Genomic DNA, 22,152 nt, shown 5'->3' on the forward strand with positions numbered 1-22,152 from the left:
AGTGGTTTACTTTGATAGAGTGATGTGGCACTGAAGATTTACGTAATATGCTATTTCGGTGTGAAAGCATTCCCATCTTACTCAAAAGTAATCTGAGTAATGTTGTTTTTGTCATATACAAATGTCTCCATTAATGTTCACTCCATTCCTCACTCCATTCACTGCATTCCTCATTGTTTTCATTATGAAATTGATACACATTTTTACTCAACTTTAACAGGGGTGGCAATAATTGTGGAGGGCGCTGGATATGATTGCTTGGTCTCTTGTCTCAAATGTAAAGTGAGATAATAGAGGAACAATGCAATGCATAGCAAATTAAATTAAATTAAATTAATTTATTGTAAGCACAAATGTTATTGCAATGTTATGTAGCCTATCTATCAGGCTGTGGTGTGAGCTTCTCTTCCTCAGTGGTCAGGCCTGTGTGATTGTCTTATGGGCAGTAATGTCCATAATACTGTACAATGGACATTACTCTCAAAAAAAATCGGTGCAGGATGTTCCTCCTCACTTCCTCCATTTGCAGCTGCACACACATGCTGTAGAAACTTCCCCCCCCCCCCCCCCCCCCCCCACCAAACAAGTCAGTGCAACATATGCACAGCAGATATATTTATATTGGCCAATTGGCTCATGTAGTGTTATTTTGAAAGGCAGTGTTTTGAAATGGCAAACGTGACTTGCGATTGTTGTGTCTTATGCAGAGAACCATGTTCGGTGCATTTTAAAAGTGCCATTTTAAATTGCAAAATGTGTGTAAATCGGAAATTGTGTGTAGACTTTTGGAGACTTGAGAAGAGGTTTTGCTCTGTGTGTTATAATTGTGCTATACATGTTATTTAGTGTGTTAGCAATGGGAAACAACTAATAAATAAAATATCATATAGATCTTTGCCATTCTTTTTTCTGTCGTGCTAAGTAATGTTAGTCAAATTTGATGTAAACTGGTATAACTGGTAAACTGCTACCTAGTTATTCTATCAGCTTGGCTGGTGTTGTAGGCTACATTGGGTAATGAGTAACAACACATACTGTATCCTCTCTTATAATAACATCTCAGACCACTCTCACTCAATGGATTCCAAGCCGCTGTCAGTGACTCACAAGACTTCTCGAGCTCCTCCTAAGCCTGGTATTAACCTGCCGTTATCCAAGTCTGCTTTACTGTACATGAAAACAAGTGCCCATGATTAATGAATCAGATTTGACATGAGGAAATCTTAAGTTTGATTAGGAATTATTCCATCTGACAGTAAATACCTGCTTTACAATAAAAATGAAATACTACACGTGTTGTGTAAACATGAAAATCTACGTTAACAAAACAAGCCATCATAAGTTACAAGTCACAAAACAAATTAATGTATTTATTAATACAAATACAAAATACTGGGGCTTTGAACACAGCTGCAGCAAGGGCTGTAAGGGCTCATCTCCCTGGCCTCCTGCTTTAACCCACTGGAAGAGATCAGAGCTGCAGGGCCCTGGGTATAGGCCTATAGCAAGATCATTCCCCCTGTGTGTGTGTGTGTGTGTGTGTGTGTGTGTGTGTGTGTGTGTGTGTGTGTCCATGTAGATGTCTTCATCTTTGTCTGATCACTCTGCTCTAGTCATTCCACATACTGTATTTGTGCTGGACCACATGCCTTTGTGTACTGTACATCTGTGCTTCTCTCTCTGTGTGTACGTGCTTGTGTGTGTATGCATTCCTGTATGTGTATGGTTGTGTGTATCTGTATGTATGTATGTGTGTGTGTGTGTGCATGGATGTGTGTGTGCGTGCGTGTGTGTGTGCTTGTGCGCATCTGTGCAAGTTGTTGAGTGCAACCCGTTGCTCAATTCCACCATCTACAGGCCGATTGGTGTGCAGTCAGTTCTGAATACGTCAGCCAAAGATACTTGCGATTATGACGCCTCATTTTTGCCTTTTTATTTTCAACTAGTTAGCATTATACTGCAAACAAGTAGTTATGGGATGGGTTGAGGTGGCCCCATGGTCGCCCTAATCCCCAGCCTTTCAATGTCCAAGGAATTCTTGACAAATTACTGAAAATAGTGAATACCATTGATTCTGACAGCAATTGATTGTAGGATCTGCCTGAGCGATTATGTGGAAGGAGAAGAGCTCACGATTCTGCCCTGCAACCACAACGTCCACAGAAGCTGTGTGGATCAGTGGGTTAAGCAGAGCCCCATCTGCCCCGTGTGCAGAGCACAAATTCATTAGAGCACCGCAAACTGAGGAACTAGTTTCAGCAATGACATCTTCTATATTTTAATAAAATATCCCACATAGATCACTGCTGTTCTTTTTTATAAATTCATGCTTAGTAATGTCAGTCTAATTAGATGTAAACTGGAAAGCTAGTTATTCTGCTAGCTTGGCTGGTGTTGTACATTGGTTAATGATATATTTCAACAACCCTAGAGATGATGAGTGTCATATTTATGTTCTTAATTTTGTGTGTTTTGGACTTTGAACACCTTGCAGAGCTTGGCCTAGATAGCTGGTGGGAACAACTGGTGTGTTGATCTGGCCATATGCTATCAGAAGGGATTTGAGGATATTATACAAACTACAGTAGTTGCTAACTAAACCAAACCTCAAAGATTTGCCTCATGCTCTGTGAGGGGATGAAGGTTTGACAGGGCCCTACACCAGGGACTTCAAATGGTTGACATCCCTGTTTCAGGTCAATGAGCAGAAACTGGATCCTTTAGTTCATTAAAACCAAAAAGAGCCCATCGAGGTCCAGACATGGTTGATGGTATGATGGTCATCATAGAATTTGGCTAACTTTATACCAAACATAGGTGATTAAGGACATAATGAAATTGTAAAACTGTAGATTACAGCTGTACAATAATGGTGAAATGTTGGTATGCTGCTGTTAAATATAATCTGATGACAGCTTTGATATCAATGATCACAGAAAGCTCTGAAATCTTTCAGATTGTCAGATCAAAGGAATGTCACTATTTGCAGGGCAACGGGATAAAATGGAGGCTTTATTCCTCAAAACCTTTTCAAGGAGTATAAAAGTCATACAAAAAAATGTAATGCCATGTTACTTTTTTCTTACATGTTTTGCTTTCTCTATTACATCCTCCATTAGAAAAAGGTGCAAATTATTGTTCCGCAAAAATCTCACACGGGCCAGTGTGAAGACGACCTGCTCTTTAAAAAAGGGTTTGGGACTTAAAACCATACAATTACAATAAAACTAACATAACAACACAGTTAAGCGAACCTCCATCTTCAGATACAAAAATAAAATATTGTCAGATTCAGCAGTTCAGCTACTGTCCTTGTTCCTGTATGTTGAGCAGTCCCGTGAAGATCAGAAATAACACGATTGAATATGAGAAAAGGAAGGACAGCAGAGAGATGTGTAAAAACATCTCAAGAATGGGTTGAGCTGATGAGATATAAAATATGCAGTCAGCTCTCTGCTTTACCCAGCAGCACAGGGTATGATCCATGGAGATTAGGACAGCAACCCATCCGAGACCCAGTCTGGGGAAGCCCTCGCTTTTTTCTGGCCACAACATCTTCAGGCCTCTTCAGCTATGACAACCCTCCTCTCCAAGACTCAGGGCATAGAAGGAGGAGAAGGAGGAGGAGGAGGAGGAGGAGAAGAGAGACCTCAGTCTGGGTTGGGCCGTGGTGGAGGAACGACCACTCGCTGTTCATCCATGCGCTTGGCCTGGGAGCGCAGGATGAGGCTAAAAAAGTCCTCGTCAGGCACAGTGGGCCCCCTGGTGGGGGGAGGAGGTGCTGCACACCTCTGATCGTCCAGTCTGGAGCCCTGAGCGGAGACAAGCCAGAGAAAAGAAAGTGAGAGAAACAAAAAGGAAGGACTCTAACAACTAAACCAGAAAAAACAGATATGGGTAGTTAATAACTGTTGCTTCTTGCATGGACCATCCAAAATGATTAATATTAATAATAATACAAAATGATAAAAAAAAAAAAAAATCAACAATCACCTGGCACTTAACAAGCATGTCAAAGAAGTCCTCATCAGGATGGTTGCCGTCATTGCTGGCTATGAGCTGGCTGAGGACAGCCTGGCTGAGGCCCGGCAGACTCCCTACACTGGCTCTCTGGTCGTCCAGGCGTCGGGCTTGAGAGCTGGCCAACAAGTCTAGGAAGGGCCCAGGCTGTTCCGGGCCCTCTGGGCGGTCTGAAGCGGAAGTAGCTGCGCAAGGAGAGGAGGAAGGAAGGGATCATGGTCACATATCTACTTGAGTCAAACCTGGGCATGTTTCACACGTGGTGGTGCTACCACTGCTCCACCAGCCAGGTAACATCTTATCACAGGTGTGTAAGTAAAGTTAAACAAAGATAACTTCACATGTAACTGTGACTGTGACCTTTGTCCATACAAAGGCAAAATGCAGAATCTACATTTTCACAAAATTCTCTTTATTTTTGCAGTAACTGAAAGTACCATATTTTCTTTTCAATTGGTTAGAGTTGTGTTTTTCTAATGATATCTCCCAGAGATAGCATGTTTTTTTGCAGTATCTGTGCACTATGAAACCAAGGCACTGAAATGGTCAGTATTAGTAGTAAATACTGTAAATAATAGTAAAAACAACATTTTACTTTTCCGTAGCTGAAAGTTGCTACAGTAGTCCACTTGACAAAAGAAAAGAGAGTGAAAAGTGAAAGGTGAGTGAAAAGTTCCACAATGGCCAAATAGACTTCTATCCACAAACATGGAGTCATTGAACACTGCACATTGTAATGTCTGCACAAATAAAAGTAAAGGAGTTCCACACATGAGCAAACATGGCCTTGGCAAAGGGGTGGCGATGGGGAATTCTTTAATTTCTTCATATGCTTTAGTTTATAAGGAACTTATAAAGGAACAAGAGTAACATCACCCACCCCTGTGAAGGCAATAGCACTCAGGTTAGCCTACTAGTAGGGATGGGGGCTAACTCACATTTCTTTGAGGCTACGGACAGGGTGGTAGGGAGGGAGGTAGAGGGGATACAGTTGTGGCCATCTTGTATGGTGCACCTTTGGTCATCCATGCGGTTGCCTTGGAAACGACTGAGGAGGTCGAAAAAACCCTCGTCTCCGAGAGTATCCGTGGCATACTGCAAGAAGAAGATAAGTTTGAATTCAAATGCATCTTTGTTGGGACCTAAAGAGAACAGGCCTGAAGAATATGCCACCTCTCACCTATAGAGAATCAGGTCATTAAGGATACACTCACAATGATAAGCAAACAATATATAAGTGAAAAGTTTCATCAAAGAGGATGGATTAAAAGTCAAGCCAGTATCAAGCAAGTATATCTTGAGATCATCCTGAGTATGATATGCATTTGTTTTTTGCTCTACATTTTCATGAGTAACCAACATAAAACATGGAGACATACAGTACAGTATTTCACACATTCAGGTGAGAGAGGGCAGTGTCCAAAATCTTGGTTATTCCTAAAACTTCACCGAAAAAAAAAACATAAGTAAAAACATCAGCATACTCAAGGACCAGTAAAGAAACTCCTACCTGGTCCTTGAGCATGCTGATGTTAACAAACACATGCATACCATACTCATAATAATGCCAAGAACAGACATCTTTGATACTCTGAATCAATCCTCTTCACTTTTCAATGATATATGGTTTACTGATCATTGTGAATGTATCCTTAATGACCTGATTCTCTGTACTGTAGGTGAGAGGTGGCATATGCTTTCAGGGCTGCGGAAGTTAGCTGTGTCATTACTAAACCACCATGGCATGATGCAACTTTCGACCTTGTAACACACCTGTGTCTAGAAAGCGGTGTTGTTTGGTTCTTCTAGTTCTGTCGTTCAAACACTGTAGTGTGTAAAGGATGTCAGGCAAGTTGATGGTAAAGAATAGTCCTGCACATTTACTCGAGCATAGCCTATAGAGCTACATCATACATGGAACTTATAATCAATGGAAGAAAATGCTTCTGTTGTGTCCAAATATTTTCTTAATTACATCCTGAATGAGTGGATGTTGTGGACGCAGTCATGCCTGAGCACCATTGGAACCTCTGTCGTTCCACCACTGCGCTCAAAGATGAATAAATGTAATTTAAAAACGTTAGAAGTGCACTACTCTGTTGCAGGGTGTTCGGGAACTAACGCTGAAACACCAAATCCAAGAACGACAGTTCTAACTCCAAATATTGCGATGGAGGTTAGCCAATTATTCCGTTAATTCTTACTCTTAGAAACGCACCCCAGACTGGCCAAAAGAGTCCTACCTTCGAGCCAAGGGCATCGGTGTTGGGGAGGGCCGACGTGCTGCTGTCCTGGAAGACTTTGCCCGAGCTGCTGCGCTTGGCCTTCCTGCCACGGAGGCGGCGGATGAAGAAGAGCTTGGACGACGTCTTGGCCATGGAGGGTTTGGTGGCAGGGGAGGCGGCCTCTCCCTCCACCCTTGGCTCCTGCATGGGAGGATGAGGCTGTGAATTCAGGCAGCTCATCAAAACACTGTAGTTGTAGTGGTAGATGTGCTGTAGTGTATATCAAGTGTGTGTGTGTGTGTGTGTGTGTGTGATCTATGTGTCTGTAGGCCTTTCTTGTATTCACATACAGCATTCTTGTCAGGGTTGAGTTTGACCAGTTCCATGTTCTCCATGCTCGGCCTTCTTCCAGTTCTAGGTCGAGCTCCTGAAAAGTGATTGACATTGACACTCTTCAACTAAAATTAGTAAAATTTGAAATTTCACTACATCAAACAAATCTGACCACATGACCAACCCCAAACAGCTGATATTTCTATTCCAAAACACGGCCATTCACTGTATTTAACACCTTGCCCCCAATTCCCCATTCACACTAACTCATTCCACATACAGTGTAACATTACAGAGCCAATTTGGTTTATTTCATGCTAATGCACAGAGTAAACTGGACTACAGACCATAGCTGAGGTGTTCAACAAGAGCTCCAACTGTAGGAGTACAGGGCCACGGCAGCGCTAACGGTGGACTCACCATGAGGACTGGCCTCGAGGTCGGAGGTGTTGTGGAGTGCAGTGCTGTTGGGGTGCACACTGAGGTGGGAGTTGCTGCTGCTGTGGTTCAGGCCCAGCACCAGCTGCAGGTCCGAGATGTTCATCCTGGCCGTCAGCTCGCCACTGCGGTCCCCGATCTAGGGGAGGGAGATGGAGAACGTACTGTATGTTAACACCAACCCAGTTCTCCTACGTGTACCGTCCTGTACGCACTGTAGCTTGAATGTTAGTCCTCATCAGCAGGGGGAGCAGTCACACACTACCACACACACACCACACACACCCACACACCCCACACACACACCACACACCCACACACACCCACACACACCCACACACACCCCACACACCACACACACCACACACACACACACCACACACACCACACACACCACACACACACCACACACACCACACACACCACACACACCACACACACCACACACACCACACACACCACACACACCACACACACCACACACACCTCTCTGGAGATCTCCAGGTGTCTCTGGGCAAAGTGCATGGCCTGCTCATGATTGCCCAGCGCCGTGTGAGCGTTCCCTAAACTCCAGCATGCTCGGCCCTCCCCTACCCTAAAAAAGAGAGTGAAGAGAGAGGAAAGACTTTATATATATTTTACTTAACCTTGATGTGTTTTAAGTGTTTGACCCAAGATATCACACGGTTAACCCTGTGGTAGTTTCAAGCATTCTACAAATGCTAAAAAATCTAATATGTTGAGTTCTGAAAACATTTCCATTTGAAGATTTTCATAATCTTGGGAAGAACCCAGTTTGATGCTTCACCACCATGTTTTCTTTAGGTCTTTACAGGTGTAGCTAATATCAGCACGCAGATGTCTCGGTGCTTAACAGGAGTGATTAGCCATCTGGTTCATCAGACAAGCACTCCAATCAGGGGTGTAGTGGTAAAGTAAGAGCTGGGTAAACAATGAATTCTGTGATTACGGTAAGGTGAACTGCACCATGCGGTATCGTTTTTTTTTTTTTTAAAGCATTCAGAACATGTTTGATGATGGTGGAGGTTATTGTCCAATGTTTATAACCATATCAGTGGTGTTAAATGGTTTCTAGAGTGTTGATGAGTGTACATATTGTGAATGTGGATAATAGTGTGATTTTTGAATGTTGAAAGTTGCAATTGGTGAATGAACTCTAATAAAAAGTGGATAAAAACTCGGATAAGCTATTTCTGAAATGTTCAGAGGTGGGCAAACAGCGTTTACTTGCGTTCAGCCTCCACTACTGTACATCCCTGACTCCAATGGCCAAGATAAACACCTACACCTTGGGTGATAGAATTTTCTCAGAGGACTGTGGGCTAACAGTATCCATAGAGTGTGTGTGTGTGTGTGTGTGTGCTGACCGGTCATTGAGGTCCTGAGCGATGCGCATGTGTTTCAGGTGGTAGTCGATGGCTCTGCTGTAATCCTGCAGCAGGGTGTAGGTGTTGCCTAGACTGTAGCAGGCTTGGGCCTCCACCGCACGATCTTTCAGCGAACGAGACAACTGGAGTGTGCGTCTGGAAAGACAAAACAAGATTTAAGACATAACACACAAACCCACAAACGCAAACACATACACACACACACAGCGCTGAGGTTTTGATATGGTCATACTTGTAATGCTCGGCCGCAAGTTCAAACTGTCCCAAGAAAATATGGGCGTTTCCAAGGTTACAGTAGGCCCTCCTCTCAGCCGCTCTGTCTCCAAATTCTTTAGCAATCAGAAGACGCTGGAAAGAGAGAAACAGATGATGTAAACAGATAGAGAGAAAGAGATTTTAAATGTATTTATGTACATCTAACTGGACACATGGCCAATTGTGTAGGTACTGTAGGCATGTTACATTTACTCTCCTCACGATCATAATTAGAGGTCTAGAGGTCTTGTTCTCTACCTGTTCATGGGCCACTACTGCATTCTGGAAGTTTCCCAGTAAGTAATGCGTGTTGCCAAGATTGCCATAGGTTCGGCCCTGGGCTGCTCTATCACCCAGCTCTTTGACAATGGACAGATTAGCCCTGAAAAAAGTCAGTGAAAAGAACAATTGAGAAAGAAAAAAATGAGAATAGCAATACATCCTATGCAATGAATCCAATGAAACAAGCACAAACAGCACAATATCATACTGACTCATAGTATTCAATGGCTTTGTTCAGTGCTATTCGGGCTTCTTCCGGAAATTCTACAGGGTCCATTCCACTCCAACATATGCTCTTCCCTTTGGCATGGTACACATTCCCATAGTTATACAGTGCTCTGGCCTGTCCAACCTATACACACACACACACAGACACACAGACACACAAAGAAAGAAAATAAATACCAAGTCCTACAACCTAATGAATAACTATTAAGTAGGTAAAGGTGATAAGAAGATGACGGTACACATGACCACTGCATGAGACTTACCTTGTCATTGAGCATTACAGAGATGTCAAGGTGCCTCTGACAACAAACTGCTGCCTCATCGAACCGGCCCAAAATTTTCAGTGTGTTTCCAAGGTTACCACTGGCCTTTGCCTCTCCCAGTTCATCCCCGATAGTCCTTTAGAAAGGGACATTTGATTATTTATATTTGACAAATACTGTACATAGATGGAAAAAAATAAACCATATCAACCAGTCAAGTGATCATACCGGTTCTATTTATATGCAATTAACTATAACATACTGAAACTGCAAAATACACATCTCCTCAAAAACCTTGTCATTGTCAGCAGTACACTGCGGAAAGTATGCTCCACTTTTGTGAAACGCACAATACAAAGATACACACAACTGCTGCCTGATCTTTCCTTTTCCTACAGTATGTTCATTTCCTCCATAAGCCCTTAAAATAGCTGCATATCCTGACCACAGCTCCTGTTGTCCAGAGGAAACGGCAGGTGGCGTACCTGGTCAGGGTGAGGTCATGGCGGTGGTACTCCAGGGCTTTAGTGTAGTCATGCAGATGGAAGTAGGCATTGCCAAGCTGGCTGTAGATGGCACTGAGGATCTGCAGGTCCTCCGTGCCCACCTGGATGGCCGACTCAAAGAAGGAGACGCCGGCGCCGTAGTCGCCCACCTTACACAGACGCTCGCCCTCCAGAGCCAGCTCCAGACAAGACGCCTCCATCCTACACAGACACAGCAAGACAGAGAGAGGAACAAAAAAAAATATTGAGCAAAAACGACACCTATGGCAAAGGTAAGAAAAAGCATAGGGGTTAAAGAATTGCTGTTAAATTTTACCGTCTTAAATATAAGACAATCTAGGCACTACAGTGACTAAGAGCAGCCTGGAGTTGGTAGAAAACAACTCCAGAAAAGAGTCCCTAAATAAATATTACTGTGAATTAATTCTTTCCCTAAAAATAAAAAAAATGAAAAGAAATCTATAAAAAGCCAACATCGACACCCTTTACAGTATACACACACACACACCCTCACTTTCTCTCCAACACACAACCACAGGCACACAAACTTTCTTGTGAGCTTCGGCCCTGCCCGTCCCCTCCGCCCTTCTAGAGGCTAGAACAGCTTGTTTACCAAAGACTTTCCGTTTCACTCCCAGCAGACTGTTTGTTCCTGCCTCTCATGAGGGCTGCTTGAGCAACGACTCAACTGGCAGCCCCTCAGCAGTGACCATATGCCGTCTCACTGACCTGAAGTCAGCTCAAAGAACTAGACCAAGGTTGCTTACTGTTTCTCTTGGTACACTTTTTGAGTCCAGTGAATGGCAGTGAGTGTTGCTGGGATTATGACACAGGATTTACTTGGCACTGTTGGAAACCCCAGCTTGCTTCTCCAAATAACAGACGAACACTAAGCGAGTCTAAAGTGGAGGTCATGAGGTATGAAGAAGGCTGTAGAGAATGATGCAGTGTCTCCTTCCCTCCACAAACAGAAGCAGCTTATACAGGGGCTGCATATTGCTGAACGCAGATTTACACAGTCAATAGCACTGCCAATTGAGCCTTTGATTATCCTTGACCAATACTGGGTTCTCCGAAAATGAGAGGGAGGGGAGACTGTCCACGTCCCTGTAGAGGTCAGTGCTGTAAATGCCTGTGGTGCGGTCTCCTACCTTTCACTCTTTTTCCTGCGCAGGCACCCAAAGCACTTGAACAGCACGGACTTGTCCAGTTTCTTCATCGCCCGACGCCGACCCGGACCAGAGAGCAAACCGGAAGATTCCCGCGGAGGACCGGATGGCTTGTGCCATGACGCCCGCCTCCAGCACAGCCTGGGCACGTTCATCCCCATGGCATAATCCCGTCTCCGTGACGATTACCAGTCCCGAAGTCAGCTGCACCTGACGGAGGCCTCTTCTCTCCGGACTGCCTGCAGTGCATGCGACTCGCCTGTTTCAGGGTGGAAAGTGCTGCTGCTCCTGTTGCCCCTTCCACATCCTCTGCTCCCCTTAGAGGGCTTTTAATCTCCCAAATCTTTTGTTGTTGCTCCGCCGCGAGTAATGTTAGGTTTCGCAGTGATAAGTGGCCAGAGAACATTAAGCTGGGTTAAGCCGTTGGCACCAAACCCCTCCCTGTCACCAGTTCTTCTCACAGTTCTTGTCACAAGTTTCTCTCTCACTCTCTCTCTCTCTCTTTCAAATTGAATTACCTGTGTTTACTTCCACTTGGACAAATGGATTGTTTTTCTGCTGAATTTCACATCCATTCCACAAATTTCCAGTTGGAAAGAAAGAATCAGAGGGATAAATGTGTTACTCGTCACCCCTTCTGATGCATGACTGCAGCAAAACACTCTTCGTCCCGGAGTGTAGATCCTGCTTGACTCTCATTTGCGTGAGGGGGAGTAGCAGCTAATATGCTTTGCTACCACAACTTCAGATGACCCATTACTGCAAATGGCTGAATACACAACACACAAATCCTACATGGCCCCAAGCGGAGGTCACTGGCTCACTGGTGTCACAATAAAGGAATTAAGGCAGTTCAGAGCAGCTATACACCATATGGCCTTTAAAAGAACATATCCAAAAAAATCTCTATCTCTCTCTCTCTCTCTCTCTCTCTCTCTCTCTCTCTTACTTATAGGCATATAGGGTAGCTTCCCATTGGAATGTGGTGATGAGTTTTGGCATTTCCAACGAGCGGCAGCACTCCCTGCTGTGGCTCCTTCCTGCACCTTTTAATGACGTCCAGAGGAAGCCATGGAGAAGATGGGTCTCGGTGCTAACAGTGCAGTCGGTGAGCTGAGGCCAAGCCGGTCAAATCCACTTGAGTGCATTAGAGTCTGTCCCCGTCCTAGATCGGCCTGGGGCTGCAGCAAGGCCACCAGACCCACAGCTCCCCAGGCCTTCAGCTGCTCGAGTGGTCAGGCAGTGTGACACACACACACACACACACACACACACACACACACACACACACACCACACACACACCACACACACACCACACACACACCACACACACACCACACACACACCACACACACACCACACACACACACACACACACACACACACACACACACACACACACACACACACACACACACACACACACACACACACACACACACACACCTCGATCCATTAATTATTATTACATTAAGTTGTAGCTTTCTGAAACATCTGAACACAACAGACAATAAATCACCAACCCCTACTTTGAGCTAATCCGTCATAAGCTATTGAACTTACTGAGAGACCTCTAACTCTGTCAGCTGTCTAATTGTTGCCCTGCTTGAGACAACCCTACAACACACTCTCCTTGCAATTCAAAGCATAAAGTGGGTGCATTTTTTTCAGTAAATATATTTCAAATGAGGCTATTCACATGAAAAACTCACCATAATTTGACATTAACTCAAGAAATCCACATACAGGTATATAAAAAATAATCCAAAAACATTAAAGTCCATAAAGTTACTTGTAATAAAGAGGAATGGCAGAGGAATAAAAGTACTGAACATGCCAAACTGAAATGTATTTAATACTTGGAGAAGCTTTTATTAGTAATGTCAGACATTACCTGTATGACAAATCTAATCAGTATTCAAGTGCGATCATCTTTCAAGATTCTCTTTAAATCTTGAAGATTCTTGTGAACCGTCCTTCCTCAAATTGGATTGTAGGACTGAGATTTGCTTTCTCTGAGGCCAGTTGAGAGTACTTTTCTGTATGCTTTGGATCATTGTCCTGCTGGATGTCAAGATTCTCCCAGTATATAGCACCATTTATCGTTCCTTCAGTTATGTGCAGTACTTTGTGCAGTACTGAACTGTATACATGTGCTTTTGAAATAGAAATAAAATACCAAATCTGCTAGTTCCATGAGATGAAAAACAGCCCCATGCCATGATAGCCTAGCCCCGCCCATCTAGATCCTCTTCTTTCAGGGAGATCTAGTCTGGTAACCCATAGTTCATAACACTTTCCCTCAGACAAGACAACTGTCTGGCCAATCAGTGACGAGAAGAGAAGACAAAACCAAAACTTATTGTGATAAACAGAAGCAGCAACACCTGCAAACGTCAAGAAATGCAGTTGGAAAAGGTAAAGTTTAAGCAAAGTAGGAAGTAAAGTCAGGATCTCTGATCAATGTGATTGGTAAAAAGCTAGACCAATAATTTCAAAGTTAGCGCCCATCGCGATACAAGCGTTGCAAGCGTTGCAAACGTGTTCCAATCGAGAGTTCCCAGACGCATTTAACAGTGCCAGGCTGCCAGCTCTCCTCCAAACATGCTGTGTAGTAGGACAGCCAAAATGTTTTGCAATTTTGCTCTCGTCTGACCAGTATTTCATAGGCTTGACTATATGTTGCGTAGCAAACTATAAACAAGCTTCAACATGTTTTTATTCAGAAATGGAGTCTTGCGGGGTTGGCGGTGGAGCGTATTGCCTATTGTTTTCTCTGCTACAATTGTGCTTGCTGCCTTCCAGTCTTTCTGGAGCTTTTTCTGAGTAGTCCCTGGCACTTGGAATTCTTTTCTGACCATCCTTCGGACTCCATGGTCAGAAAAATCTTTCCAGGAGCTCCTGTGCGTGGCCTGTTGATGGGAGTGATAGTGTACCATTTTTTCTTAGCATGTTCAATACTTTTTACCTGTATCATTCCACTTTATTACACATAACTTTACTTATGGACTTTGATGTTGTACTCTATATGTGGATTTCCTGAGTTAATACTAATGTCTGGCAAAAATGTAATGTAAATAGATTATATAACAATAACAATAAATGTTCTCTCCAAGTGACAAACATCTAACCTGACAGAGAGAGCAAGAGTGTACAGTATACATCCCTGCTGAAAAAACCAGCAAGAAACCAGCTTAGGCTGGTAGCTGGTTTTAGCTGGTTTTAGCTGGTCTTTGCCCAAAACACAGTTCTTATTGCTGGTCTTGCTGGTGTAGCTGGTTAGGCCACCAGCTAGACATGCTGGCGTGACCATCTGAGGAAGCTGGTCGTGCTGGTGTGACCAGCCTGTCGTTTGGGATACAGCTGGTTTAAGATGGTCATGCTGGTGACCAGCCTGTCCAGCTTGACAAAGATGGTCAAGCTGGTTTTCTAGAATGACCAACATAAGCTGGCGTGGCCAGTAAAAACCAGCAATGTAGACCAGCAACACCAACTAAAATGACCAGCTTCAGGTGGTACGACAATCAAAACCAGCTGAATTACCATCATAAGCTGGGTAAACCAGCTGAAGGTGTGTTTTCGCGAGAGTTTTGCTGGTCTAGCTGGTCAACCATCATAGGGTGGTCAAATAAGCTGGTTAACAAGCTGGTCAACCAGCAAACCACCTTTAGCTGGTCAGGCTGTTTTTTTCAGCAGGGATGTGTGTGTGTGTATGCATCTGTGTGTGTGTGTGTGTGTGTGTGTGAATGAGAGAGGTGTCACACACACACTTTCAATCTCCCATAGACATGAACTCCACTGTTCTGTGCGGTGCGAGCAGGACCTCCTGGAACCCAACCCGATCTAGTCACACAAACATGGACAGGTGAGCCTCCATGGAGCCCAACCCACAGATAAATAGCCCAACCACACACACAGGTGTGTGTAAGGAACAGGTGTGCCTATAGTGAAGGACACTCAAGCCATGCCGAGGATGCTGGGTGCGCCAGAAGACGACCCTCAACTTCATCAAAGTTTCAACAGGGCCATTAAATATGTAGGTGGTCCGTGGCAGGTTGCTTGGCTGACAAAGACAGCTCAGTTTCACCTTGTTCCCACGCAAGTGCCCACTCAAGTTACAGAGACTGTGTCCCAACTGAAGGACATACTGTAGCACTGTGGCATAGATGGTCAGGGAACGATTTCATAGCACTGAATTTGATGGTGTTCTTTTGCCCCATGTCAAAAGGATAATCTAATGACTGCCGGGTGCTTTATGGATTGCAACGATAAAGGCGGTTGGATGTTGGTGCTGTGGCTCACAGTCTGCAATAAGAGGACATGACACACAAGATTGATTGTAAAGTGTGTGCTCAATGGTACTGATGAGATTAGCTGGTCAGTGAATGATATACTGTAAGCCAGTGGTGTTCAAAACACACTTAGTCTCAGCCAGACCTAGCAGGGAGCTAACACCGATCACAGCATATCGCAGTGGACAATCAATCAGCAAGTGCATAAACATAACCACACACAGACACACACACACACAACAAAGAGGGCTTTTAAGGGTCTCAAAGCTGATCGTCTGCAGGGAGCGGTCTGTACACACACACACACCAGCCAGCAATCCATTACCATCAAGAGACTCACTAATTACCTCCTCCCAAGGGCAAGTTTTGCATCATGGCTACAGACTGGCTGATGCAGAACTTGGCAGAAACAAAGCCCATGTTCTCAAACAGTACACCACAGCAGTTTGAGATCAGTGGTTAAAAAAGGCTACAAATTGCTTTTGATGCCCAAAGCATGTTCTTACCACACTGTTAACTTCAACCACCCAGTGTGGTTGTTTTCCTGCCTTCTTCTGCACTATTGCGCAACAATGCACCTTTGAGGCAGCGTCTAATCTGAGAATGTTAGCAATGCCACCCTGCAAACTTTGTTCCAAGGCTGGCTGCTTCAACTAGGATGAAATATGTTAGAACTTCTACCTGCGCATCCACCTGTCTGACTGTCTGAAGTCAGTCTCAAAACTACTGCCAGTATTTCATAGTAGGCATACATGCCTATCTAGCAGGTGCAGGTGTGGATATACAGGCACGATCCACTTGTCCTACCTGTACCGGACGTCATAGTGCTGTTCCTCATCATGCATACTGAGAAGAGAGGTCATGTCCACGGAAGAGCAAGTTGTGACAAAGCCCCCTAAAGATGAGTATTCCATTTGAAATCAAAGGAGTGGGCTACTGTAGGTACAGAGGAGGAGTAGTCTCTTGAATTGGTCCAAAACTGGGGCAGAGAACGGACCCACGCAGAGAAAAGAGTGGCATGAATATCCAAAAGGTGGGGATGGACAGAGGAGGCAGGACGCCGGAGAGGCGGGGACCAGCTGAATGACGGAGTAATGGACACATGAGAACTCTGACCTCACATGGTTTCGCTCTCCTCCTTCTCGTTCTCGTTCTCTCTCTCTCTCACACACACAAAAATGAAATTGTTATTGCTTTCGAGAAGTCTTCTTCCTCTTAAAAATGGGTGTTCACTTGCTCTGAATGTCCTCTATCTCAGGAATTCCCATCTAACTCTTCTTCTTCAGTTTCCAGCACATACCGTACACCAATGAGTTGACACACACACACACACACACACACACACACACACACACACACACACACACACACACACACACACACACACACACACACACACACACACACACACACACACACACACACACACACACACACACACACACACACACACACACACACACACACACACACACACACACACACACACACACACACACACACACACACACACATTAATTATCTCTACTCCATCAGTCAGTCTAGCACAATTTGAACTAAAACTATACTGTGGTTGGTCCCTCTGTCCAAGGCTCCTGATACCGCATGAGAACAGAAGCTTTCAGTGTGCTGGGAAACCAAGATGTCCATCTCCTCTATTGTCAATAGATTGCGGCTCGCACAACCACAAGACCACAGACCATAGATGCTACACAGTTTGAGCAAAGGCAACAACTCTAAGTGCCATGTTACAGGATGGAAAAAATGTAGCTTATAAAACGCAGGAGCCAAGCTACTTTCATTTCTGTCTAATAGCACATTAGCCAAGTAGACCCTGCTTTCACACTATGAACTACACAAATGGTGTACCTTAATCTTCAGTGTGACGTATTGACAAAGATGTTTTTCCTAAAATGTCACCGTCAAAACAGATTTTTAGTGAATACCCTTATGGAGTCACGCTTCCTGAGTTCTTATAAAAAATAATCACTTGAAATAGTTGTCCCATTTCAAATTGTAATTGTTCCTGGGTAATTCTGCCTCTGGCCAGCAGCCCTGAATATTTAAACAACACACACCACTTGTGGTGGAGGATCGATCACATGGCATGGGTCAGGTGAGAAAAGCATAGTGTAAAACAAGAGCTGTGGCCGAATCAGGATTTCTCTAAACATCTCTTTTTTTGGATGGACTGTAGGTACAGTATGAAAAGTACTATCTTAATATTCCTTGTACAGTAGGCTACTTGTCAGATGCTCTGTCAGACCGCTGCAACAGGTGCAGCTCTGCTATGACTTACTGGAAAAAGAACACTATGTAAAATGCAACAGTAAAAAAAAAAAAAAAGTGTCGTCAGTAATAGGGTGTAGCCTAGCTGTTTTTTCCCAATAAGCACTGCTATGACATTCATGTAAGCTTAACCCTTCTATGACTCACTCACATACTGTATCTTCTTTTACCACATTCTACTCATTGGAAAATGTCTCCTAGTTGACAAAAACAAGCTGCTTTAAGCCTAGCTGAAACATCCATCGATCCCATAATGCAGCGCAACCACTGTACATTCAAAGTGTGGGGAACTAGACAACTGTTACTGTCCCACACCCGTGATTTCTAGTGAACATGCCCCAGAGATTAGTAGGCCTACTGATGAGTAATTCGTGAACTCTATAAATTAGGGAAGTTCTAGACTACACTGGCTGGCGGTGAAGATTTCTGTGTGTGCAAAATGCACTGCTTCCTTTATCAGTGGAGTCATGCACCACAACATAATGGGAAGAGTATGCTTCTTCTGGGAAGTTACTCATGCCCCCCCTTCTCAACCTTACTGCACTTTTCATTTCATTTCATGTTTCCATTTCCATGAATGGGTTGTCAGCGCTTCTAAGAAGTTCTTAGCACTTAAGAGCTTCTTAACGAATCTGGGAAACCCGGCCATTGTCTGGAGCAATAGCAGGGCAAAGAATGGATTTCAAACTCAATATCCTGGTTAGGACTTTGTTTCAATGAGAACCAAGGGGCCCAGGCTACTGTCAGACAAAATTCTGCTTTATACGGGACACATCTTACATTTCCTTAGGATCAATGTGTGTGTGAGTGAGAGAAAGAGGGAAAAAGCAAAATAAAGAGTCTGTGTGTGTGTGAGAGAGACTGTGTCTCTCTCTCTCTCTCTGTGTGTGTGTGTGTGTGTGTGTGTGTGTGTGTGTGTGTGTGTGTGTGTGTGTGTGTGTGTGTGTGAGAGAGAGAGAGAGGGACCTACTGTAGTAGCCTATAGGCTAAATGAGAATGAGAGAGTGTGCGTGAGTGAGAGAAGTACATTAGCCTACACTCTCTGAAGGATGTAGAATGAGCAACACCAGCTCTAACCACAGAGGTGAATTAATACAAATAATAAAAACAAGGCTAATGGAAGCATGATCAGTATGAATTGATGTCCAACCAACCTGACACCACACTTTTGAATACCAAAAACACGGTAGAGTCCTGCCAGTGACCATAGGCCTACAGCTATAGCCTACTATTGACAACGTTACACGACAAAAAACCATGAACAGAACCTGTAGTCTACTACCTACGTCTTAACAGGCGTTGAAAAAGACTTTTCGTGGACAAGAGGACGACTGAGGACGACAGCTGTAAGTAGGCCTATGTTGACGGTATGTGTTACAACATGTAAACATAATTGATGCAATAGGCTACAGCACACTGTTGCCGCATTGTCGAGATACCTAGTGATGTAACCTACCTTTGTGGAATTATAGCCGACGGAATTCTTCAGCTTGTCGAAAAGAAGGCAACAGGTCGATCCGTTTCCAGTGACTGGCTTGGTACATCGTAAGTGAAAGCGGTGCCACAGTAGACTTCATAGACTTAAACGTTTACGCTTTCGCCATTTTCCTCAAACTTTTTTTCCCTAAATCTTCCTTGTGCTGTACTTGAGGAAACTTGCTCATCTGGCACTGATGTTAGCCAATCACGCCAAAGAAATCAGTTCAGGTCACGCCCATAATAATAGCCCTCGCTGCAGCTGTAATGCTTTATTGCGCTACATTCTTATGAGAATTAGGCTACTAAGGGCAACATTGAAGCAATTATAGGCCTACATTGTTTCAAATAGGAGAACACAAATGTAATCGGCAGGCACTATTTTTTCATAAATTATTTGTGTCGATTCGATCGATCAATTAGCCTACTGACATTTGGAATTGATATTTCACTTGTCCTTAGACATTTTTTTTCATTTTCTTGCCCTGGCATAGGCTATTTGCTACTGACATGTCTCACTTTCACTCTGGTGTGGTCATGGAAAGCATGAATAAGCCTGTGTGGTCAGACCATGGGCGTTAATTTGGCCTAGACTTTTTATAAGCAACAAGATGTATAGGCTATGCCTAGTCCCATCCAAGAAAGTCCGACTGAACATCTTACTGGAGGAAATGGAAATACTGAATGCTGAATATCAATGCTCCGTTTTAAAAACGCGACAGCTGCAGGGCGTGGGTTGAGGCACACCTTTGGGAGCTTTCCAGGCGAGTCAAGTTGACCTTCTCCCAGCACTGAAGAAACGCGACATGAAAACGGGTTACAGCCCTAGTAGTCTGACTAGTGGGTGAGAAGAAATCTAGTCGACTGTAGCCTATTGCATTAAATGTTTTGATCTTTGGAAGGAGTTGAGAATACAGCAATAAAGTCCATCAACATAGATGGCCTATGCATGGTCGCAATAATGCAGCATGTAGAAAGCAGTCTTCCACCACCCACAGGTAATCAGGAAGATTTGGCAGAAAACACATTTTAATGTTACTAGTGGTTTCTCATGGCATTCTGGCATTTTAGTCAGCAAGACCTTACCCTTATCAAAAAAGTCTACAGGATTCCAATCAGATTTGGAACTGATTGGATCCCATTGGACAATCGTTGCTATTGGAATCCTACATGATTTTGGTTCCACAATCTTATTGGAATCCTATAGGATTTTTTGATAAGAATCAATCTGGCTTTATTGGCCAGATTTGCATAAACAAACAAGGAATTTGACTCCAGTTAATCTTTTCTCTCAAAGTACAACACTCAAAAATAACATAAAAAGAACACAAATACAGATCAGTCAAAATAGAATGAATGACAATAGAACACAAGGCTATGGAAAAGAATAAACACAGTATGTTCTTTTGCAATAAATAGACACTACGGGTAGGAATGCAATTGTCCGGAGAGGGAGAGCGGCTGGGAATGTCCACCTTCTTCTTGTCCCTGTCAGGTTGCCATGGTCGGGCTGTATGACCAATCGCCATAAACCTGTTCAAAAATGACCTGTAAAGTCTTCGGTGTGGGATAGTGACTGTGAACCAAGATATTGTAGTTGTAAAAATACTGACCTCAAGCCAATCTCAAGATGTAGCTGGCAGTGGCACTTAAATCAAACAAGCTGATGAAAATTGTGATAGAAAAAAGAAAAAAAAGAATAGGGACTTTATGTTTTCATGCAGTGGTCTTTGAGGTCATCTTATCCAAAAGTGCAAGTCTCATGACCGACACCATGTGGCGCTCTGACACCATGCTCACCTGTGAGCACTACCTGTGAAATACAATATCCTTCCCAATGGACCCGAAGTCCCAAATACGGCTATACAAATGGACACATGCCTCTCCGTGAAAGTGGGGCATGTTTCGTGTCATCTTTCTGTGGCTTTCTTCTGTTTTGTGTAGCTTCAGGAGCACACCTTGTTCATTCAATACTTCTTCCTCTGCTCACATGCTCCTCAAAACACACACACACACACACAGGTAATATCTCCCATGTGTACAACTATTCACACAGGTCAACAGAAACATTTAGAAAACGCTTTGTTGCAGATCAGATTACAGCTTCAGTGCATATTCTGTCAACAATGTTTAATCAGCTTCTCAAGTTGACCTCAGGGCATTATTTGAATTATACCAATATTTAGCGGGGAGTTGTGACGATGGCAGCAGAATCCACACCACATTTGGGTGTAAATTCTGGGGACCTGGGTTTTATTCTATTCCAGTCCAGTCATTCCCTGATCCTACTCATCCCGTCATCATTCACATCTCCTGTCAATCTTGTCTGTCCCATCTCAATTAAAAGGCAAAAGTCTCACTTAAAATGTCATCTACTGTATGTTGTTCCAAACACCTGTTTTCAAACAGATGCTACATCACTATACACCATCCAGGACATTACACAGGTCAAATGTCTTTGGAGCAGAAGAAATTATTTTGCCCATTCAGAATGACCCTGTATCACTTGAATTCTACTGGCCAAGTAACCTATGGCCCACATTTCATCTATTCACTTTCAATAAAAATTTTTGTCACCTTCCATCCCAATCACATGAATACAGCAAAGGTTAAAGAACTGTTTTGGCATGTACGGGACATTCAGTTTAGTGGTTAAGCTACATTATCCAAACCTAACACATAATTTAAACCAGGGGTTACAGAATGGCATGTTAACAAGGACAGAACAATTCCGGTGAACTACACCCCAGACCAAAATGGTTAGGACTACTTCGGAATTCTGAGAATTCTTGCAGTTTGGTTATCTGCTGTGGCTTGCTTCCACATTTTTGGGTACAGAGTGTTGTTAAATTAAAGTCTGTTACTTTACTACAAACCTCCACGTGTCCACTTATGAAAAGCTACACAAAATTCCCTGTAAAATATTGGTTTATGTATTCCATTCTCTAGAGTTAATAAACAAGGA

General features: G+C 43.6%; 1 protein-coding gene across 2 annotated transcripts; it reads right to left on the bottom strand.

Annotated features, from left to right (window-relative positions):
* Positions 1-1,349: 1,349 nt before the first annotated feature.
* LOC134102563 (G-protein-signaling modulator 2-like) lies at positions 1,350-19,351 on the bottom strand. 2 transcript variants are annotated; one of them, XM_062556702.1, is made up of 14 exons: positions 19,168-19,351; positions 9,939-10,160; positions 9,454-9,589; positions 9,175-9,314; positions 8,939-9,062; positions 8,658-8,773; positions 8,405-8,560; positions 7,503-7,611; positions 6,999-7,155; positions 6,596-6,672; positions 6,264-6,446; positions 4,959-5,115; positions 3,994-4,205; positions 1,350-3,812 (listed from the first exon to the last, which is right to left on the bottom strand). In XM_062556702.1, the coding sequence occupies exons 2-14, from the start codon at positions 10,157-10,159 to the stop codon at positions 3,651-3,653; spliced, it is 1,950 nt and encodes a 649-aa protein (XP_062412686.1). In that variant the 5' UTR covers position 10,160; positions 19,168-19,351; the 3' UTR covers positions 1,350-3,650. The 2 variants fall into 2 exon arrangements, with proteins under 2 accessions (XP_062412686.1, XP_062412685.1); XM_062556701.1 differs by lacking the exon at positions 19,168-19,351 and adding an exon at positions 11,111-11,316.
* Positions 19,352-22,152: the final 2,801 nt, after the last annotated feature.

The sequence above is a fragment of the Sardina pilchardus genome, chromosome 15 (genome assembly GCF_963854185.1).
Source record: "Sardina pilchardus chromosome 15, fSarPil1.1, whole genome shotgun sequence".
NCBI classification, from domain to species: Eukaryota; Metazoa; Chordata; class Actinopteri; order Clupeiformes; family Clupeidae; genus Sardina; species Sardina pilchardus.